General features: G+C 38.6%; 1 protein-coding gene across 2 annotated transcripts; it reads left to right on the top strand.

Annotated features, from left to right (window-relative positions):
- The first annotated feature begins 2,835 nt into the window (after nucleotides 1-2,835).
- Nucleotides 2,836-20,879, top strand: LOC131772535 (endothelin-converting enzyme homolog). 2 transcript variants are annotated; one of them, XM_059088460.2, is made up of 17 exons: nucleotides 2,836-3,662; nucleotides 11,469-11,525; nucleotides 12,240-12,353; nucleotides 12,794-12,880; nucleotides 13,436-13,569; nucleotides 13,775-14,006; nucleotides 14,471-14,569; nucleotides 15,120-15,197; nucleotides 15,488-15,591; nucleotides 16,216-16,274; nucleotides 16,552-16,606; nucleotides 16,901-16,968; nucleotides 17,325-17,464; nucleotides 17,982-18,047; nucleotides 18,590-18,685; nucleotides 19,093-19,169; nucleotides 19,320-20,879. In XM_059088460.2, exons 1-17 carry the CDS (start codon nucleotides 2,874-2,876, stop codon nucleotides 19,417-19,419), a joined length of 2,355 nt encoding a protein of 784 aa, XP_058944443.2. In that variant the 5' UTR covers nucleotides 2,836-2,873; the 3' UTR covers nucleotides 19,420-20,879. The 2 variants fall into 2 exon arrangements, with proteins under 2 accessions (XP_058944443.2, XP_066029239.1); XM_066173142.1 differs by lacking the exon at nucleotides 2,836-3,662 and adding an exon at nucleotides 9,689-10,452.
- Nucleotides 20,880-21,208: the final 329 nt, after the last annotated feature.

Raw genomic sequence — 21,208 nt, forward strand, 5'->3', positions numbered from 1 at the left:
AGTTATCCCCCTAGTTGGGTAATTTCATAAGTATGCACCATTTTATTTCGTTTAGTGACCGGAAAGCACGGGCTTATTGGGTAAATCCGACGGGTGGTCATTGGAGTGTTAAAGTGCTTCAGTCTTGCGAATCTAACAGGTATCAGTGACAGAATGCGAAAGCTTATGCAAGGGCAGGGAAATCTATTCAACCTTGATCATCATGCTGTATGCACCAAGCACTTTGGTGAACCAGGTGCAGATTTACCCAAACATAAGCAGGCAAACTGTTCACTGTCAAGCAAACTGATGAGGTATAGCGCAGTATTAGGAGCATTCCCTTCCCATATAAGGCCAGAGTTCAGCACATGCGGACGTGTAACGTGGATTGCACTCTTCATTAGATCACGTCCCTTTTAAAGGATTCCTTAAGGCTCGTCGCCTTTCCTACTTCTACAAAAACTGAAATTAAACAATGGACGACGCCCCTCTGCTTGGATCTACCTCTGATAGAATACGTTTCGTTTAATTCCATTCAAAAATTGCTCAGTGGTGAAAGGAAGGCTCATTTAGGGTTAGATTTCAAGATAAGAGGCGAATAGATGTTTTCTTTTCTTAAACGGCTGTTTGCGTATACTTCTATTTCCCCTGACTGCGACATTTGTTGTCAAGTAAGCTTCTTAATGTTGTTAATGGTGTCGGTCATTTTGATGTAGATTAAAAACCGCAGAAATAGTTTTGGGAAAGGAACTATTCCTATATGGTAATCCGAAACTGCTGACAACATGTGGGTACAAAAAGCCCGCTCATAGGGAAATCCAAAACGGGCTGATTACTTATGTGAGAGGGGGCGTGTTACTCCGCGCTGAGTTTATTAAATCAGCATCTCATAATAAAGCACAGTCCCAGAAATTTTAGAATTCTTTTGTCGCGTGCAACTTTTAAGCAATACAATCCTAATGTTCTTATGACGAGACAAAAGTATTTTTCCAATGCGATTTACAAACAGAGGTCACTTTTTCGCTTGACCAAGGTAACAAGATTCTAATGAAATTTGAAAAATTACGTAACCAGTGTTGTAAGGAGATTGAGGGCCCTATGTGGTTTTTAAGTTATCGGAAGTGTTAACTAGGTTAAGTAAGAGAGAAGGAAACACGGTTAATCTTTTTTTTTTTTTTGCAAAGTCGGTAACGTTTTCCTTGTGGAGACTTAACGCAACTTAAGTTAATCCGTTGAAGGTAATTAGAGTTTCGTGAGGTGAATCCTTGATCCTGATTTACACGAACACGAACCAAAGTGGGAAAGGATGAAAGGTCTTTTGAGATTTATAACATACATTTTCAGGAATTGATCATTGTTTATGAAATCTGAAATCATATTTGAAACCAGTCAGTGGGTTGTTCCTCGGCCATGACCGAACCCGCCAAAGAATTTCAAGTATCCACAAGGTTGCATATCGGCCTACGACCTCTCGAAATGTTTGCTAAAGATAACAGTCTTTTCGGATGTTGATTTTAGGTCTTTTTCCCGTTTCGGCGTATACTGATTTCATCTTTTCGATAAATTTACCGGAAACTTGTAGAGAATTATGATAGTTTTGACCTCTAGAGTCATTTTCAACGAGGAAAAATAAATAAAAAACAACAAGAAAAGAAAAAAAAAAAAAACACGTGAAAACAAAAAGTGGAGTTTGCGGATTTGTGTTGTAAATATTACATAATCCATTCAGTATTCCGTAGCTATTTGAATTTTCGAAATGAACATACATTTTACTGTGTGTTCTCCTGCACGTTCCTCTTAATAATATTGTTAATATTTCCTGACCGCCCCAATGATTAAATGTTTCTAGCCTTCCGTTGACAAATCTTATTTGTTAACCCCAAAAGCCTCTGTTAGTCTAGCTGTAATCCATCACTAATACACGGAAAAAGCGTGTTCACAAGTCTACGCTATTACATGTTATTAAGAGCGTGTTAAAAATGGTTATCAAAGCTTTAAATTCATGGGACTTTTGCCGCTTTTTGTCTGTTTCCGTAACTTCTTCCCTAAAATTTTGGAATTACGAGGCCTTAAAAGCCGATCTCTATCCTCTTGTTTCAAATAACGTTTTCGGTAAAAGTATCAATCGACCTAAGTTGAAAAATAATCGACCATAATCAGTCACGGAAGCAATTAATCAGACAAGAAGTTATGAATCGTTTATATTGCCCACGAAAGCGATTTGCCCTAAGTTCGAATTCAGCTCAGAGTCTGCACTTCTCGTTGAGTGACTGAAGAGGGCAACTCCGTTATGACAATCTTCATGGGTAGCCCCGCTATATCATAACCAAAAGCAACCCCCAAAAGCCAAAGAAAAGCCTCTAAACTCGGCACTTAAAGAGTTTTATAATACTCTTTAGGTAAAATATTGTGTACGGTCAATTTACTTCAAATTACTTAGACGTGACACAACATATGCAGACAAGTATATTGATTTTTTTCGAACAGAGACTCTCCTTTGCCCTTATATAAAATTTTTGAATCTTTGTGCTTAGAATTTTCCAGTTTTACGTTATGAATGTTCCGTAACTTGATCATTTTTCCAGCAATTGTATTAATTCATCAGACCTCACCTGCTGTTTTCGTCTTTCCATTGTGTTTGGAAACTTTTTTTTCAAAAGTCCTTATGATCTTTTAATGCTAACCTTACAATTACTTGTCAAGTTATCCATCATCAAAAGCCAATGTTCTTGTTTTGGGCCAATAGGATTTTTAGACTTAAATGGCTTGAAATAACAAGATTTTAATTGTCAGTTTCTGATGGATGACTCGACATTAATCAGAAAGTATTTAGCTTCGAAATCAAGAACGTTGATTTTCCATAGAGGCTATTACGAGTCAGTTGTAGCTTCCTTATGATGATAATGTCACATAATTTAAACGAATGGAACGGCGCGGCCGGAACATCAAGCACAGAGGCGCTCGGAATTGACAAAAACAAGAATCTTCGAGATAGTGAAGATGCTGACCAACTCAAAAAAGACTTCTACATCCGAAAAACTCGCCAAAACACCTGTCTCGTGGCTGCTGTGTTGATTACCGTCCTTTCAGCCATCGCTTGCCTTATCTTAGTCATCTTTCTTGTCAGAGAAGTAAAAAAGAATCATCGGTCGAACATGGAGCCGACTAAAGCGCCTGGAGGCTCTATGAGTCTAGATCAACATTGTTACACCTCGGACTGCTTGCAGGTTGCTGCTTCCTTGAAACGGAACATGAACTCGTCTGTTGATCCCTGTGAAAACTTTTATGAACATTCTTGTGCTTCTTGGATCAGACTAAATCCGATTCCTCCCTCAAAAATTTTGTATGATACTTTCATTCAAGCTGATGACGAGAACGCGAGGAAGCTTCGTGAATTTATGGAAGAAGTGGATGAGCTTCCGGAACAAAGTGCTGTTAAGAAGACTAAACGTTACTTTCACTCCTGCGTTGATGAGGAAGCAGTGGAACAGGCAACAAACACCAGTCTGACACCACACATATCCAAATATGGCTCTTGGCCCTTGGATAAGAAAACGTGGAACGCCTCGCAGTGGGAATGGTCTAAGGTTTTGCAAACAATGATCAGAGATCTTACAGACACACCCCTCTTCAGCGTAGAAATTGACATCGATCCTCAAAACTCTTCTCAGCATATGATATTGGTAAGTGATTTTCATAACAGTAAAGAAATTACATCTGAACTTGGCCTGATAAATATTGTACTACTTCTTTAGAGTTTTTTTTTTTTTTTTCAGTTACAGAAAGTGATAGAACCTATGATAACCTTAAAGGCTTACAATGGCTTAAAGTAAGAACTTAAGGGTACCAGTTTACTCTAAACATAAAAAAATGTGACCTTTTCCTGATAAAGTTTAGTAATCTCTTGTTTCTAAGAGACTCTAGAAGACCGCGCAAAATAGCAAACATATTTGAACGAAAAAGATTTGAGCGACATTTTAAGGAGTACAGTTGAACCTTGATTATCGGGACTCGTTGAGACTGGACGAAATAGTCCGGATAATCAAGAATATGAATATTAATGAGATACAAAAACTGATTAAATGAAGAAAGTGACATTTAATCGTGAAACAAAACATTTACAAATCGTTCTGAAAAAATGTGGTCTACATCTACACTGTTGTGAATACCTCCACAAGTGTGTATTAACAATTAAAATTGGTGAAAAATGTTTTTACAGAGGCCTAAAATGTCGAAGTAAGTCAGTTTGTCTTAAAGAAGAACATCGCGTGCGCATTGAGTTCCATCATTCTTCGAAGCTGCACAATCTGGATAGCGTCAACATTGTTCTGTCTTTCCATCCATAATAAACACTTTTTAAAGCATTCAACAGCCTCAGAGTTCGAAACAATTTTCTCATCTTGGCCTTCATCTTCCTAATCGCCGCTGCTTTCATCTTCCAAAGAAGACTGTTCAACAACGCTCTCTAAAATTTGCTCATCTGACAGCTGTGGCGATGTTAAGAGTTCATTTTCACTTAGCAATAAAGCAACTCTAAGCCAACTAGACCTCAATCGAATGTTCTTTATTAGTTGCGACGCGTGCGAGCGCTGCTTTTGCTTTTTGAAAGCGAGACAAACTCCGGGTAATTGAGAAATCCGGATAATTGAGGTCCGGATAATCGAGGTTGGGCTGTACTTCTGCTTCAGTTGCAAAGCTTGGTTTGAAACTCAAAATGTCAAGCAACATCCCTGAATCAATTCTACAAAGCGAGTGATGTTGGCTGCTGGTGACATTTGTACTGTTGTGATCATTGTGAGTTATTATTCAATGTTTCAATGTGCTTCAGTTTCTCTTTCTCCTTTTCTTTTCTGTCTCTAGCACTGCTGCTGCTGTTACTTACGTAACCAATTGAAATAAAGATACATAATTCCACAGATTAATAACAGAGCAAGTCCTTGCAAAATTTCAAACCATACGTGTTAGATTTTATGTCTGGATCTTTAAAATATAATCAATGATTTGAAATCATTAGAGAGAACTTCTATGGAGAGACCTTTCGACTTCATCGGAACGTTTTGTTTATCAATTTACGTGCTGTGCTTTGCCAGGCATTTTATAAGCTTTGCTTGTGGGAAATTTGACTTATAGATGTGAAATTAAAAAAACTTGAAGACGTCGAAATCTTATGAATATAAAAAAAATTGTGTAAGGCTGTGTTTGATTGAGGAAAAGAAACCAAAAACTTTAACTGAAATATTCCTTTTCCGGTGAGTAACAGCTTGGTGGGTGAAAGTTTAAAACACTGAAATAATTACTCGAATACGATTTTTGAGTTTATTTGTATCTATTTAGATTGTAAAACGTGTTGTGTTTTCATCAAATTTTGGCTTAAAAGGTCAGTGAAATAACCAGCTCGGTAAATGCTTGAAAGAAGAGGAATTAATTCAATTGGAATTCAAGTAGATCGAAGTTGTGAATTTACCTAAAGTTATAAGCCATAATCCATAATCCAGGTTAGAATTTTGTACCCAACAACTATTAAATTAGATTATACGTTTGATTTATTGAACAGCTTATCGTATCTACCCATTAATATAGCTATATACAAGAAACTTATTTCAGCCCTTAAAACGCAAATATAACAGTAATTTTTGTTGTAAAAATCGAGACGAACCTCTTCTGTAATGGATTAAACGAAATGACTGCGTCTGTACCCAGTATTCATCGACTGTTTTCCTTGCCTTGGTTCTTATCTTTGAGAGAGTAATTTCTCGGTAATCGGTAATTAAATGCCAGTTTTGATTGAGAAGCCAAAGAAGAGCATATGCACTTATCTACGGATGTGGTTTGCTGCCCGGAATCACTCTGTGGTAAAGATATGGCCTCCCGCTTCGTTCTAATATTCATTATCATTTTTTAACTAATCTTCATTTTAGTTCATGATAAATAAAAAAAAAAAAAAGCTAGAAACTACAGATTTTGGAAATTTGTCAAGCCTTTTCCTTTTATTAAGATTGTCAAATCATTGTGTAAGATATTTATAGGTCAATTTGAGTTAAACCGAAATCCGTGCGCATACAGATCATTCATCGGCAATGTTTTTAACCTTCAAATGCACAGCCCATTCAACTTTTAATAAGCAGAAAACAAATTAAATTTCTTATCTTGACACTAGAGGAAGCATCTTTGTGCCAGAGTAAACGTAAAATCATTTCAACCGGGCAACAGATTTATTTGGTACTCAAAAAGTGCGTCATGCACCATTCTGTTGTTATTCCTTTCGTAGATGTCAAAGTTAATCAATTAATAATATTTTATCCAATCTTTAAGGGACTAAAGCATCGACCAAATTCACTCACCCAATAGCATCTCAGGAGATGACGAGCAGCAAAGCTTTTAAAGGGGGAACTGAGATGAACTTTTCATTGGTGATTCGTTAGAAGAGCAAAGTCCGACTTAACTTCGCTTACGCTGAAATAGGTCAGAAATCAACATCCGGTGTAGCACCCTTTGCACATGGTAGTGCTGTAACCTATTTCGTTGATCACATGTCGGCCACGTGACTATTGCGTTTTCTCAACTGCGTTGATAATTAAAATTGACCATCGTAAAGAGTTTCAAAGCTGACGTTTTGGAGCGTCAGCCCTTTGTCATTTGCTACGAAATACCCGTCAGCGACGCAGCACCACAGTTTCTATAGAAACTTGCCCCCTTCATTTACGTGATTATTAACTCACACCTTTTTCCTTCATCACTGTTTTTCCATTAAATGTAGGGGAGCAGTGGGTGAAGTACTTCGATCTTCGATTCGGTGATGCATGATTCGTTAGAATCTACTCGACTAAACTGGCGAATGATTGTTACTTTGGAATTTTTTGTCTATTTTTTGGAGAATACATGACACAGCAAATATAACACTGTACGTATTTAAAAAATCTCGCTACCCGGCTGGGGTTTTCGGTAGACACCTGAATGATCGGAAAATTTGGAAAACCCTCAGTTTCTTTTTCTTCTTTAGAACATGTCTGGCATATATCTAGGCCCAATTTCGTAGACAGGAAATAAACCTTTCAGAAGTGACAGAAGTGTAACACTCGTCCACTTACCAAAAAACTGCATTCGATCGGTTTAGTACAGAGTGATTTTTTGTATCTACAGAAACACGTCAATCTTAGGGCTTCTGAGAGCGGGCTCTTTGAAACGGCTTTACCTCCTAGATCTACGCTTTATGGTGGAATATTGCGGAAGGACAAAGGAGAAGCTGTAAAAGGCAAATTTCGGTCTATCGACTCGAAAGGATTCAGCAAATTATCATCTCATTTGTTTAATCAAAACCGGCAACACATAAAATGAGCCATATCTGCCCTGAATTTACCATCTTTTGAAATATTGAATCTTAATTATTACAAGATACTCCCCTAACCCAAATTGGTGCTCGTCATCCGATAGATCCCAGTTAAAATAAGTGTTGACGGGTATCAATCAATCAAGCAATCAATTTTTTACCTCTCCAGGAAGTGCTTTGAAGCATAATTATGCTCGACAAAACAAGACGCTCGTATAAAAAAAAAATTACAAATTTAAAAACTAAAAGTATGCAAGATACGTAATGGATTAAAAGATGAATAAGTAAATGAACGAATCTTTAAAGAATAATTACACATTTTATCAGGCATTGGTAAATAAATTAATTTCTGGCAGTAAATGAAAGTTTAACAGTAAGTAAAAGCGGAAGCTTGAATCGCAAAGGTCCGTCGCACCCGGAGGGTGAAGAACTGACACTTGAACTCAAGCAAGCAGCATTCTGCGGAGTTGGGCCTACAGGGGGGCCGCGACATCTGTACCAAAGACGAAAAGAAGACAAGTAGGCGGAACTCCTGCTATGCAACAGGGTCGTCATGGCCTATAAAACAGTACTAAAAAAAATTACTAGGCCATGACGCGTACGGACCGAGCGCAGCAAGGTCCAAGCCTTATTTCTAAAAGCCAGATATTTTTCTGTCTGGCTCGACCTTACTTAGTCAATAATCATTCTATCATAGAACCGTCGATTTTTTTCTTCTTCCCACTGACCTTCTTTCAGCTCGCTTCCCGTGAAGGGCCCACAAAGTTGGAAACAACTCTGAAAGTTGTCATATGACAGTTTAACACATGTCTAAACAAAGCAACCTCTTTTCCGATGGATGGACATCTCAATAACTTCGGTCAAAAGTCTTCCGCCGGAGGAAATGAAAGGGTCAATTTTTTATTTTCAACTTAATTATTTCCGAGCCTCGGAAAATAGCCACTCAGAGTGTGGTGAGTAATGCTTGACTCATGAGAAATACCCGTGGAGCCTCATGCTTGGTACATTGTGCAAAACTTCGGCGTCCAATCAGAAAGACGTAATCCGGCAAAGTGGAGAGTTTCTGTGATGCTCGTGCAAATCATAGACTGTTGGAAAGTGTCAGTTTGTAATGCAGTGGTGGTATAATTTCTGTTGGATAGATAGTAGAAGAACTGGTTTTTTTTTTTTCGTCATGACCCCTGCCCGAAAGTCACGAAATTTGCTCACACCCGGTCCTCTCTCAGGGTGGCTGACAGTCAATTGTGAACTCAAATTCTTGAAAAGTCTCCTCAAGTGGTACTTCGTTCAAAAGGACGACAACACGTCTGTGGTAACGAGGTTAACTGGAGTTTCATTAGCTTTGATATACGCATGTATTTAGTGTTAGATCATAACAGCATAGAACTTGGAGCGGTATAACCCATACATTTAGTGTAAATTACAGACGGATTGCGATGGCTTCCTGCTCAAATCTGATATGCCGAAGAGAGACATCAATTCTGAATTCAAAGAACCCGGATTGATGTGAAACCTCTTTACACGTCTTTTGTTAACAAGCAGACCTCTGTAATTAAAAAGAAATCTCTACTCCGTCTAAACATGCCTAATTATTGTCTCCGCTAAAAATTTTTGCGGCTATAACTGACCCACAGCTGTTTTGTTTATTTCATCTTCTCATTTTCATCACTCATCATTCTGGTGAAATGAGTCTAGACGGCCCTTTTATCTGACAATTAGAGTGCCCTTAATGCAATTATGTTGACTGACTTATCATAACAGTGCTCAGGTGGGTGGAGTCAAGTTTTGCGTTAGGCAAATAGTCATATGATGCAATCTTGGCTTGCGTTGTTCTTTAATTCTTTTTTGTTTTACCTTGTTTGGTTTGTTTTTTCTTGTGTTTTGTCTTCATTTGTGAACACGTTTAAATTTCCGTGGATTGATGTTTGGAGGTTGATCTTACAGCGGATGTAGTTCGAAACTTCAGATTATCATTAAACTTCAGGCCGTGATTATGTTTGGGAAATCGCGTAGTTTAGCACACTATATCTAACTGTGCACCTTGCATTGATCTTCTTGCAACGCTGGGTGGCGACCAAAAGAGATATAAGTCAAAGATAACAAAATGCATGTCATTGCGAGCATAAGAAAGAGTGAGAGGAAAAATTAACCCTTTGTCAGGCAGTACGCCTCATAAAAGGTTCCGAAAGGTTTCTAAGGAAATCTCGAAACAAAAGAATGTTTAGTGTAAACATCGCACTTAAACAAGCTTATCTTATGTCACAATCTGACGTCAGCTCATTACGGAATTCCATGTCAATACTGTCATAAAATAAAACACATACAAAACGTTTGGATGTTAAGTAAGCACTCTAGTGTTGCTACCGCAGGAGGCAACGTAACAAGGACCTGGAGTTAAGATGGATTCAAATGGATCTAAAGTTGATACAGAGCCGGGTTTTACTTCAAGCACCATGAGCTTGGGTGTCCACTCTCAATCAAGTCGTTCTCTCTTTTACTCTAAAGGGAGGAAGAAAGTGGTCATGGGTTTGATTTTCGCTTGTGTAACATTGCTTCTCATCTGCATTGCTCTCACTGTGTATCTTGTTGTGGTTGCTTCTCGTGACCATGAGAAAGATATAGCGGGTAAAGCAGATGGGAAGAATGGACAAATGCAAAAGCAATGCGCTTCGGATGCATGTTTGGCAGTGGCATCTGCATTGAAGAGGAACATGAACGAGTCTGTCGACCCGTGTAAGGACTTCTTCCACTATTCCTGCGACGGTTGGATAAAGCACAACCCCATCCCGCCATCTCTCAACTGGTTCTCCACTTTTGGAAAATTGGCCAAGCTTAACAGCGAAAAAGTGTTGCTACTTCTGCTACAAAATGATGAGCTGCCCAAAGAACACGCTGTTTGGAAAACTAGAAACTATTTCAAGTCATGCATGGCTGAGGAAGAAATCGAAAAAACTGCCTTAAACGAAGTAAAAAGCCTCATCACCGGACTCGGTTCGTGGCCTCTTAGTGATGCTTCTTGGAACGAGTCAACATGGAATCCTATCAAACTTTTAGCGGAGTTTCAAAGGGATTTTTCGACCGGGTCACCTATGTTTGTACTAGGCTTGAATGTAAACCCTTTCAACTCTTCGAAACACATATTACAGGTATTACATTACTAGGACAATTATTGTCTTTTAGAGCTCATCAAATGATTATGGCCATTACCAATTTCAATGCCACGCTTTAAATTGTAATCATAAAACCATTTGCTTACTATTGTTTGTTTTCTCAAACGGGTGGCAGACCCCCAAGTTGTGTAAGGTGCCTAAGAGAGAACCTTTCGTGGTTTTTTTTTCCAACGCGTTAATCAAAGGATACCGAGCGTCGGTAAATCAAGTAATACATCACTGACATATTTCGATGCACACTTAAGGCTATCGTTAATGTACAGGTATCATACGACCCCCCCGAAAGGGTTATCGGTAACAGCTATACAAACGGCAAAAGGGTCATGGTGGCGCTAACATTGACCATTGAATAATTTATAATGATTACATTTCGACGACAAAAGCTTGCAATTGAAAAAGGCCAAGATGCCTAATAAGATTCACAACATATCGTATTATGTTGACTGAAACAGGTCAATTTAATGCAACGAATCACTGGGCTGTCGATCACCTTTTAGTAAGTTCATTATCCCCAGGGATTTTGTTTATGCTGTTTAAGCTTTTTCGAAGTCTAATTTTGGTATTTTTAGGTCTTACCGCCTAATTCTTTATTGAGGACGTTTCCCGTTGTTAAGCTGGACGTAAATATTGACAGACCTCTGTAAACGAGCCGTGCAAAGTGGAAAAAAAATGAAAAAAGAAAAAAAAAGGTTTCCATACATTGCTTGCTCTCTCGGGCTTTGAGAGTTTCTCATTTCGATGTGCTTGTTTACTGTAAGGTAATAAATATATTTCCGGGGTGAAGGGAATTACAAAATAGTGGCTTTCAATAGACTAAAATTTGCATTTGGAACGTTTGGTGACATGGCGAGGTATGCTCCAAACCAAAGAAAGGAAAAAGAGTCAAGAATATGTATCATGAACGGAACACTGTAGCCTTTTACAGCGATAATCAATTAAGCTTCTTGGACTACAACTGGCTAAATTTGTCAAAATTGTATGCTTTTTTGCAGATAATGCCTCCTTCTTTAAGTCTGATTCGTGAGAAGTACCTAGCCCCGGAGAACAAGGTATTCTCTATTAATCACTAAAAGTTTTCTACTCGATCATACAGTCACACCAAGTTGTCGGAAAAACGCTGAGACAGTACTTACTAAGATAAGCAGATTACGTCTCCTGATGGTGCGGTCCGACCATTATTTTAGAGCTTAAACAGTCACAATGGCAAAGCCGAAAAAACCTGCGAGCTTAAGCCATTATGAAGGCAAAGCGTGGGGAAACTGAAAAAAATTGTTTTCTATTCTTCCATCGAGAGAGGTCCCTTAGCAAGGTGGGAAGATATCGTTTAAAAAATTGAAAAATAGGAAATTTTTCATAAGGGTTTCCGTTCTGAAAATGTGCAAACTGAGTTAATTCATCAGTGTCACTTTGTAAACGACGGCTAAGAAATACCAGAGTATAAAAGCTTTTAGGGTAAAAGCTTTCACTCGCACAAATCACCCGATACATTGCTAAAGACAAAGGTAATGAGAGGACGTGGAAAATATCAACCAGAGGATATTGTGTGAATTGACATCAACTTTAGGGCCAAAAGTACGTAAAATTTAAGGCAGACAGTAAGAAGAACTTATATGAGATCTTGAATTTCATTAAATTTGTTGTTTCCTTCCCCCCACGCACGATGGTTCGCTATGTCGTTGAAGACCAAAAGGCCGAGATAATACCTGTACCGACCAGTTCTGCCATTCAAAATGAATTAAAGTAATCGTTATATTCCATTTTAGACACGATTGGCTTATCTGAAATTCATGACAAAAGTGGGAAAGCTTCTTGGCGGAGGAAACGACACAAGAGATCAAATGGCGGCGGTTATGGAGCTAGAGACAAGGCTGGCAAACGTACGCAAATGATAATCTGCCATTTTGCTTTAAAGAAAAGTTAGCGAATCCACTTGATTTCATTTATATCGGGAAATTAAAGTTTGTTCTTTGTCCGTCAAGGCAAATGAAACGTTCTCACTGGAGTATTTGACTTAGTTATGCGGGAAAGATAGGTGGGGGGGGGGGGGAGGGGAGGGTGGGGAGAGACTAGGGAGAGGCGACGGAGAGGTGTTATCGTGGAATCGAAATTTCCCATCAGTTTTATCAGGCCGGGTTCATCTCCTTGTCTTCTATCCAAACAGAGCCTCTCTCAACCCAGAAATATGGATAGATACTAGCGAACTGTCTGGTTACCTGATGGTCAACCATCTATGTTGGCAGAACGAAATATCCTCACTCTTAGTTATTTAAGGCTATTTTGCATGAAAGCTGCAGCTTTTTCCCTATTGTTATTTCAGATCACTCCACCGAGGAGCGTTTTAATGCGTAATTACCATCGCAACATGAACATATCAGAACTCGAACGACAAGCACCTGGTTTCAAAGTAAGTTGTTAGAAAAGGTTTCAACTGAATGTCGAAAAAACAAAACCAAAATAATGTCAGTCGTAACAAAGGTTTACACTATTATTAGCCGATCAGGGCTCAAATTAAAAACAGTCAAACCATCAGTAACGTCGGAAAACACGGGCGACCAAGTTGTGATTGGTTTTCGTTTTGCGTCTGATTGATTGAGAGGATGACGCGAGTTTTTAAGATCAACCACAGACTGAATTTATGCAGAAAACCAAAACAATGTCAGATCACTTTTCATGAGCATCACAACAAACTACAATCAATTACAGCTGTAATTGAGACTCTGTCGGAACTTATGATCGCTGAAAATTTTAATTTTCTGGCAAACAATTCCCAGAATAAGCGAATTGCTTAGAGAAAATTTTTTTTTTCCGAATGCAAATGTCTTTGCAACAGAAGTTCTTCTGCTCTCTGTGAATTTTTTGCCACAACCAGCGAGTTATACGACATGAAAAAGGCTATTTTTGCTATGATAGTTAAATTTCTCATGTGTAAAATTAAAAGCGATGCTTGATTTTCTTTTAGTTCACGTGGTTAAACTACATTAACGATGTATTAAAACCTTTCAACGTATGGGTGAACATCACTGACAACATTCTCGTCCCATCGCCAGAGTATCTGAAGAGTTTGTCCTCTATTGTTTATGAGACAGATAAGAGGTAAGCTGGAATCGGTGAAACTTCTCACCTCAATGTCAGTTAGACGTGTACTCTAATTTCTAATAATAATCTCTTTTCAGACTTAAATTACCCCAAAAATTATTTCCACCGGTAGCAGTTCGAAGATGATCAACGTAGATCTTTTCCTTTAAACTCAAATACTTTAAGTTGTCAGTGCGCCAAACATGAACAATTTTCTTTTCAGAATCCTGTCGAATTACATGATGTGGACGCTCGTGCGCTCTTCTGTTCCATATCTGTCACGTGATTTCCGACAAGCTAAACTGGAATATCAAAAGGAAGTAGAGGGAAAGAAATCGGCCACGCCTCGATGGTTGTACTGTGTGGAAGAAATGAATGGCTATTACCATGGGCTTACTTATGCATTGGGTTATATGTATGTTACCAACGCCTTCGACACTGAAATCATACCATTTGTGAGTGAGAAACTAAACCTTTCCCTAATTCCTGTTTATTGGTGATAATAATTGAGATGATATCCAGTCGTTCCGTACCCACGAAAGGTTTGAACTCGTTCGATTAGTACCCATTTTATGTCGGTTCCTACCCAACCTGAGCAATCCCGAGGTAGCAGTTACGGCTTTGTAAGATTTTTGTCGCTTATTTCTGAGCACAGCTGAAATCAAAATGTGGTAAGAACAAAAAAGAGATACACGAAGCGCAGCCGAGTGTGTCACTGATGTTCCTATCACAATTTCACTTCATCTGTCATAATTTATTGTATAGACCCATCGCCACATCGAATCTACTTTTTTTTATGGTAAAAAAAGCGAAATGTTGTTGATGGTGATGTTATCTGTGGGTCCGTCTTCCAATAGATCATAGGTAAGAACCAATCAAAGCGCCTGTATCAATCAGCTTATCATATGATTATTTGAAGATACAAGAGATGATGTCAACTATAAGGCAAACTTTTCGAGACGAGACATCTCGCGACGATTGGATCGATGAACAAACACGCCAAAAGATAATTGAAAAGGTTAGCACTGTTTTATATTTAACTTAGATTGGTAGCTTGATTTAGCAACCCCTTCAACTCCTAGGACTCAGCTATTCTCCCTTTTTTTTCGTTATTCTGCCATAATTATTGATCCATTGTCCTTAATCGCACAAATCCTCAGTATGACAACTTCAGTAAATTGGCTTTCTTTTTAGACCTGCATTACAGCCGTACAAACTTTCTCCTCGTAACATTGTATCCCTCCATCCTTTTTTTTTTTTCAAGTCGAGAGGAAGATCACGATAGAAAAAATATCCAAAAAATGAAGCAGGACGGTGACGGGGTAGATCGCGGACCAGAGAAAACTAAAACTATAGGGAAGCTTCGAATACAGATCACTATATAGTCCTATACACATGGAATATAGCCTCGTGAAATGAAGATTCATTCTGCGAGGTACCCATACACAAGGGAATCGCTCCTTGAAATCTTTCTGAACAACTTTAGGTATTCACTCGGCAAAAGAATAAATATAACTCTAAATAGCTAACTTCAGATGACTCTTTGACGAGCTCTTAATTAATTGCAGGAAAAGGCAATGAAAAACAAGGTTGGCTTTCCGAAGCTCTGTGCCAATGAAACTTTACTGAACGAGTATTACAAAGATGTAAGTACCGTTGACGCAACTTTGGAACATGTATAAGTTGCGCGCTTCTTAGGACCCAGTTCCTCCCCTGAGGTGGAAGGGAAGTGTCCAAGAACTTTGCCTGTGTCATGAAAAAGTTTACGTACTCTTCCTGATTAGGCTCTGTAGTATTCTGATGATCTCCTCTCATTCTACCCCCACCCCTCACCCCAAATAATTAAGGAGTGGTCCCTCTTCATTCAGTTCCTGAAGCTTGTTTGACTTGACATTAAAAAGATTAATTTCATTCCGTTGTCATCATTTGTTTTAAGGTTAACGTTAGTCGCAGTAATTATTTTAGAAATGCCTTGGATGTGATGAAATGGCGAACACACTCTCAATTTTCGAGACTCAAGACTCCAGTCGACAAAGAACAGTAAGTAGTTACCAATTAAGTAGTGGGGCACTAAACTTCGTTGCCATGAGGTCCTCATGTTACGGCGTGCGAGCGTTAGACGCGAGAGCTTGGTAAAAAATAGTGCAGTGATATCTGCGTCAAAAGGTCCAGCATGAAGCCTTGGCTACTGTTGCTCGTTGTTATCTATCTTTGTTTAGTTTACGATTTCTATCGAATTTCTTTTCCTCTATTTGGGAGACGCGGTTGCTTCCTAGTTAGTATGCAGAACTCCGAGTCGACAGTTTCGGGTTTGAGACCAGGCTGTGTAATTGTGTTGTGTTCTTGAGCAAAATACTTTTCCCTCACAATACCTCTCTCTCCACCCAGGAATGTACATGGGTACTGGCGAATTGACAGGGATGTCTGGTGAAAACCTGGGGGGTGATGGAATGGCATCCCTTCCAGAGGGGAGTACTGATACTCTTAGTTGCTTCATAATATGGAAAGCGAGATGAGCTCCGGCTTGATTGACCACTTGGTTCGAGTACCTGTCTTTACTCCCTTTCCTTTTTTTTAAACTTGTTTACAGAAGCCAATGTAATGGCATGTTTAACTTCTGCTTCTCTTTTGTCTCACCCATTTTTTTTCATTTGATTTTCACAGGTGGTTTGTCGGCCCTCAGCTGGTCAACGCTTTTTACCTGCCTAATAGAAACGAAATAAGTAAGAATCGTTGTAGGAAAAAGCAGTGTGCGTGTTCTTTGTTTTCCTTTTTTTAAAATTTCCTTGAAACTACTTCAGTGCTAGAAAAATATCAAATGAAGGAGGTGTGTTGGGGTGTTCAACGGGTAGTACAGTAACTGATGAAGCCCTTGCGTATCATTCAATTTAGGGACCAAGTAAGAACGATCCCAATATCATTTTGTTTCAAAGTCTGTGTCAAACTCCAGTTGTTCATTGAAGTTAACCAAACATTTCTTTTTTATTCATGATCGACTAGACATCCTGGCAGGAATTCTGCAGCCTCCATTTTATTACGGACGAAAAGCACCCAGGTATGAAGGTTTTATGTAAGGGCGTGTTAGTCAAGCGGAGGCAGCGCGTGGAAAGCACAACACAAACTTGAAACGTGCACGAAGGGCAAATCACGCGCAAGAGGATAAGCTCAAAAAAAAAAAAGATCTGATTTGACCAAAGCTTAGCTTTCCGCAAACACTGATATAAAAAATTCTAAAGCAAACATCATCGTTGTATATGTCATTTGCAGACAGTACCCCTATCATTTATTCAGGGGCAAGGTTTCGTTTTAAATTATCTAAGCTCTAACCTTTCATATCTCACACTTTTAGGGCAGTCAACTTTGGAGCAGTAGGAATGGTTCTTGGTCATGAGCTTTCACACGGGTTTGACGCAATAGGTCAGTGGCAGATTACACACAGACGCTGAACTACAAAATTTTGATGCAGAGCATTTAATTAGATTAAAGAATGGCGATTAAGGCAGTTTTCATTTTTCAGTCAAAAAGCCTCGTTCTCGCGCCTTTATCTCAGCACCAGATCTCTGACTCGTGAGAACACGGAAAGAAGCTATTAGTTCGCGAAACAGAAATCGAATGATACTTACATATTACGGTTGACATCCAGAGTTGTATCCAAGAAATGATATGGTGTAATTTGATTAAAATAATCGTCAACAGATTGTGGGTTTCAGTGAAGAACGACTACATTAAGCAGGTTGCCATTCACGGTAACTAACATACGTTTCTTATACCAGGGAGATATTTCAACGAAAATGGAGAGATAACAGGCGATTGGTGGACTGCAGATACTTCAAAAAAGTTCGAAGAGAAGTCAAAGTGTTTCGTCGATCAATACAACAAATACTCTGTGGACGGCGAAAATGGTCCAATACATGTAAGTTTTGATGGAATGATAACCTAAAAAAGCAGAGAAGTCGTTAATTTAATGGATATCAGCGCCACTGTAGCTTTCCAGCTCTTGAGACTTTTAAGGTTCTTCGAGAAAGATCTTTGCGTTCGAATCCCGGAAAGGTAATTAGCAGGCTCTGTGTGCTCTAACCAGGTTACTTAGCCCTCGTTGACTGCTTCGTACTCGTCTCTTGGATTCATACTTACAATATTTGTTGTTTTGGTGCTTGTGGAACTTTTTAGAATACTGTTTGTTAACATTTTAAAAAAGAAATATTTTATATTAAAACTGCTCATCACATTTTAATCAAGTCTAAATAAACAATGTATCCTAGAAATGATATGAAAGAATTTTCGCATGAGACTGGTTTCCAATAAGTTGTAAAAGAGATTTCAAATGCAGTACAATTTCAATCGATAATTCTTTTAAGTAATACTCTTTCAAACTTTTTAGCTGATCCAAAGTGCTCTTCAATTGTATTTATGATCTACCTTTCAAACAGATTAATGGAGAGCTCTCTCTGAGTGAAAACATCGCCGACAATGGAGGAATCAGACTGGCTTACTGGGTAAATGTTTTGGCTACATTGATAACAAATCAATTCTTTGATAATGAGTTTCTCTTAGAAAGGCATCGCAAGTTATTCTAAAAGAGGAAAGAACCAAGCCATACAACAGTCAAGCCTATCTCCTCTGTTCAATAGGATCGATTTTAAAAACGTAAACACACCTCTTATCCCCGTTTCTTGGTGATTTTTTTGAACAAAAGAAAGCTACAAAAAAGAAACCTTGGCTCGAAAAATTACCCTTTGTAATGACCAGAACAAAAGCTGTCTGTGAGGTGCGTCTTTTTGTTTTCCTGTGCGGCCAGGCCTCTTAACTGTTTTGGAAATTGCAGTGTCTTTAATCGATTCTTTGGCAAATCAGAAGAAAATGTTCAAACGGTTAGTTTTAACTTCGAAATCTCAAACCGCGACAAAAAAATTTCCGATGCTTTTTAAATGCAAGTAATCAGTGATGAGAATCATATGGTTGGCGCAATTTTTTACGGTTTGAAAATTCTGGTTAATGAGAATGAATGTGATCTTATAGGTTTTGTTCTTACCAACAGGGATACAAAGACTGGGTTAACAAAAATGGTCCTGAACTTCGGCTGCCCGGCCTCAATATGACAAATGAGCAGCTCTTGTTCGTTAGCTTCGCTCAGGTAAAGATCTGGATTGAAGTATTTGAAGTGTTCAAAATTCTTTGATGAGACACCCTCTGCGGTCTAGGTCCCTCTTTTTTCGGTGAAGTACGTCGCACGAGTCAAACAAAAACAAGCGTGAACAATAAATTGATGTTCGCGCTTTACTTTTACAGCATTCTCTATCAGCAATTTGAAAGAATGTGAAAATTATTGTAAAATAAATTGTTACAGGGCAGCAGTTTCAGCGGCCACTCTCCCCTCCCCCCCCTCCCCCCCCCTCCCCCTCAAATCGGAAAGGGTCCATACTCCATCCCTTTCCTGCTTAAAAACGTAACAAGCTCGTCATTTTTTAACCAATAAGATCATAGAGAGGTAACATTTTGGGGTATATTACAATAACCTGGGAAATCTTTCATTCTCGACAGATGTGGTGCAGTGCATTTACTCCGTCAGCTGCCTATGAACTGGCAACAACAGACACTCATACCCTGGCTAATTACAGGTACATATACACGAAGGGAAATAGAAAGAAATTCGCCTGTAACAAGGGAAGGGGGGGAGGGGGTATAGACCGAACAGGTATATAAAGGAAATGAAATTCGATGATTCTTTGATCCTTTGTGTGTTTGTTTATTTGTTTTTTTGTTTCTAGGGTTATCGGTTCTCTTTCAAATATGAAAGAGTTCTCTGATGTCTTCAAGTGCCCCTCAGATAGCAGGATGAATCCTGAGAAGAAATGTAAAATATGGTAAAACACTAAAAGGGACCTTTTTAAACTGAGATCTCAGCTCTTTTGAAATGTCCCAAGACGGAACAAATGTGGTCTGTATTTCTTTCTCAGTGGAGGGTATTTGCAAGAACTAAAAACTTCATTACAGCTTTTGGAATATCTCACATTTTTCCGGTATTTTGTTCGAGATTTAATGTTGCTAATGTGATAAACAAAATATGTTAAATAATAACATAGTTTTTAAGTTTTTTTTTTACCAATTTAATGCGACAAGAGAATATCAGTTTATAATCTACTGGATGCGAATATTTCAGTATACATTCATTTCGCTGTGCTATAGTTTAGAGAATAAGCCGTTAGGTCGATTTTCTGTCCTGAAGCTGACAATTTTCTCAGTACTCATCAATTTTACGCGATCTACAAGGACAAAATATGCAGAAATTTAATACTGTCTCAAATGACACTTTTGGTTACGATCGTTAAACAACAATTGTATAGTTTCATTTCTATATTCAAGTAGCTTCAAGAAACGAAAGTACGGGCTTCTACTCCCAGAGCTACGTGAATAATTGCAATTGCAGTTAGACTCCTCGCTAATAAACATACTTTTTGTCCAACACAACTTAAATAAGGGTTTGCGACTTAGCTTGATTGCTTATTTTTCATAAAAATGAAGCTAGTTCGAGTATTAAATACATGCTTAATAACTAGAAGTATTACAGTTATTTTGGCAGTTTTACTTTAGAGCAGACCGGTTAGAGTTTTTTGTTTTGTCTTTTCGTGGCATTTATTCGAAGTCATCGTTCGCCGGCGAACGATTTGTTTTGGGATGACTTAATGAAATAGTAATTACTTTTTATTCATTGGGAGTGAATAATACTACTACAGCTTGTGTCTAAGCAGAGTGGATTATAACTTGTTAGGCTTAGTTTCTACAAAACTGAATACAAACATTACCATTTTATACTTTGTCATTGCGCTACATTTCTGCATAGCAGCGTCTACATATTCTGAGGCTATCAGTTTTCGTAAGATCGCCGGGCTGGGGAATAGAAGAAGGAGAACTGGGAAAGAGGGCGATTTCAAGTCGAAGAGAAAAACAGGCTTAAAAGAATTCTCCCCATAATCCACTCTTAAATGAGAAACGAACGTTCTGCGAACGTGGAGACAAGTAACGACTGGCATTGAAAGCGCTCTTTTTGTAACAACCATTAACATTGTCATAGCATTGCTGTTTCTGGTCTGCGACGAACAATGAGTATTATCTTAAAGGTGCCTTGATCACTGGTATCACCTTGTTCTTTTTGCTCTGTTCTTGTTCAGTCTCCACTTCATTTTTAGTCTTTTCCAGTCTGATTTGGGAAAGAATGTCAGCGAGCAACGGCTTTTCTCAATGTTGATCTCATTCACGCAGGATGTGGCATTTAAGGAACTTATAAAATTGTTATTCACAACTCTACTTCTTACAGCCATTTTAAGAATAAAAGCAAAAAGATTTAAAGTATGTGTCTACGAAAACTCTCATCACGTGAAAAGTAGTTGCTCAAAGCAGAGGGTTTGACGAAAAGATGAAGAAACGACAAGCAAGGAAACAGAACATGTCACGTTATTTCACCGAGCACTTGCTTTTCGTTTCCGGCTTGCTAATGGTAGTGTGCTACGGAAACAGAAATGACCATCGGTACTTTGTTACGGTATAATCCAACCGAAAGAAAAACACTTCATTCCCAAAAACTCAACTGCTTTCAAAGCACAGCGAGTAATGCTCTTAACAAGGAGCGACTCCTAAAAAGCAGCACAACACTTACTGT

The sequence above is a fragment of the Pocillopora verrucosa genome, chromosome 1, assembly GCF_036669915.1.
Source record: "Pocillopora verrucosa isolate sample1 chromosome 1, ASM3666991v2, whole genome shotgun sequence".
Lineage (NCBI taxonomy): Eukaryota > Metazoa > Cnidaria > Anthozoa > Scleractinia > Pocilloporidae > Pocillopora > Pocillopora verrucosa.

What these genes read in the sequence shown, in the direction of transcription:
- LOC131772535 (XM_059088460.2), top strand. Translation starts at nt 2,874, where the DNA reads ATGATGATAATGTCACATAATTTAAACGAATGGAACGGCGCGGCCGGA. An exon ending in TAGAGACAAGGCTGGCAAAC is followed by an intron (nt 12,354 to 12,793) that starts GTACGCAAATGA and finishes TTGTTATTTCAG; the next exon opens with ATCACTCCACCGAGGAGCGT. An exon ending in TACGGACGAAAAGCACCCAG is followed by an intron (nt 16,607 to 16,900) that starts GTATGAAGGTTT and finishes TCACACTTTTAG; the next exon opens with GGCAGTCAACTTTGGAGCAG.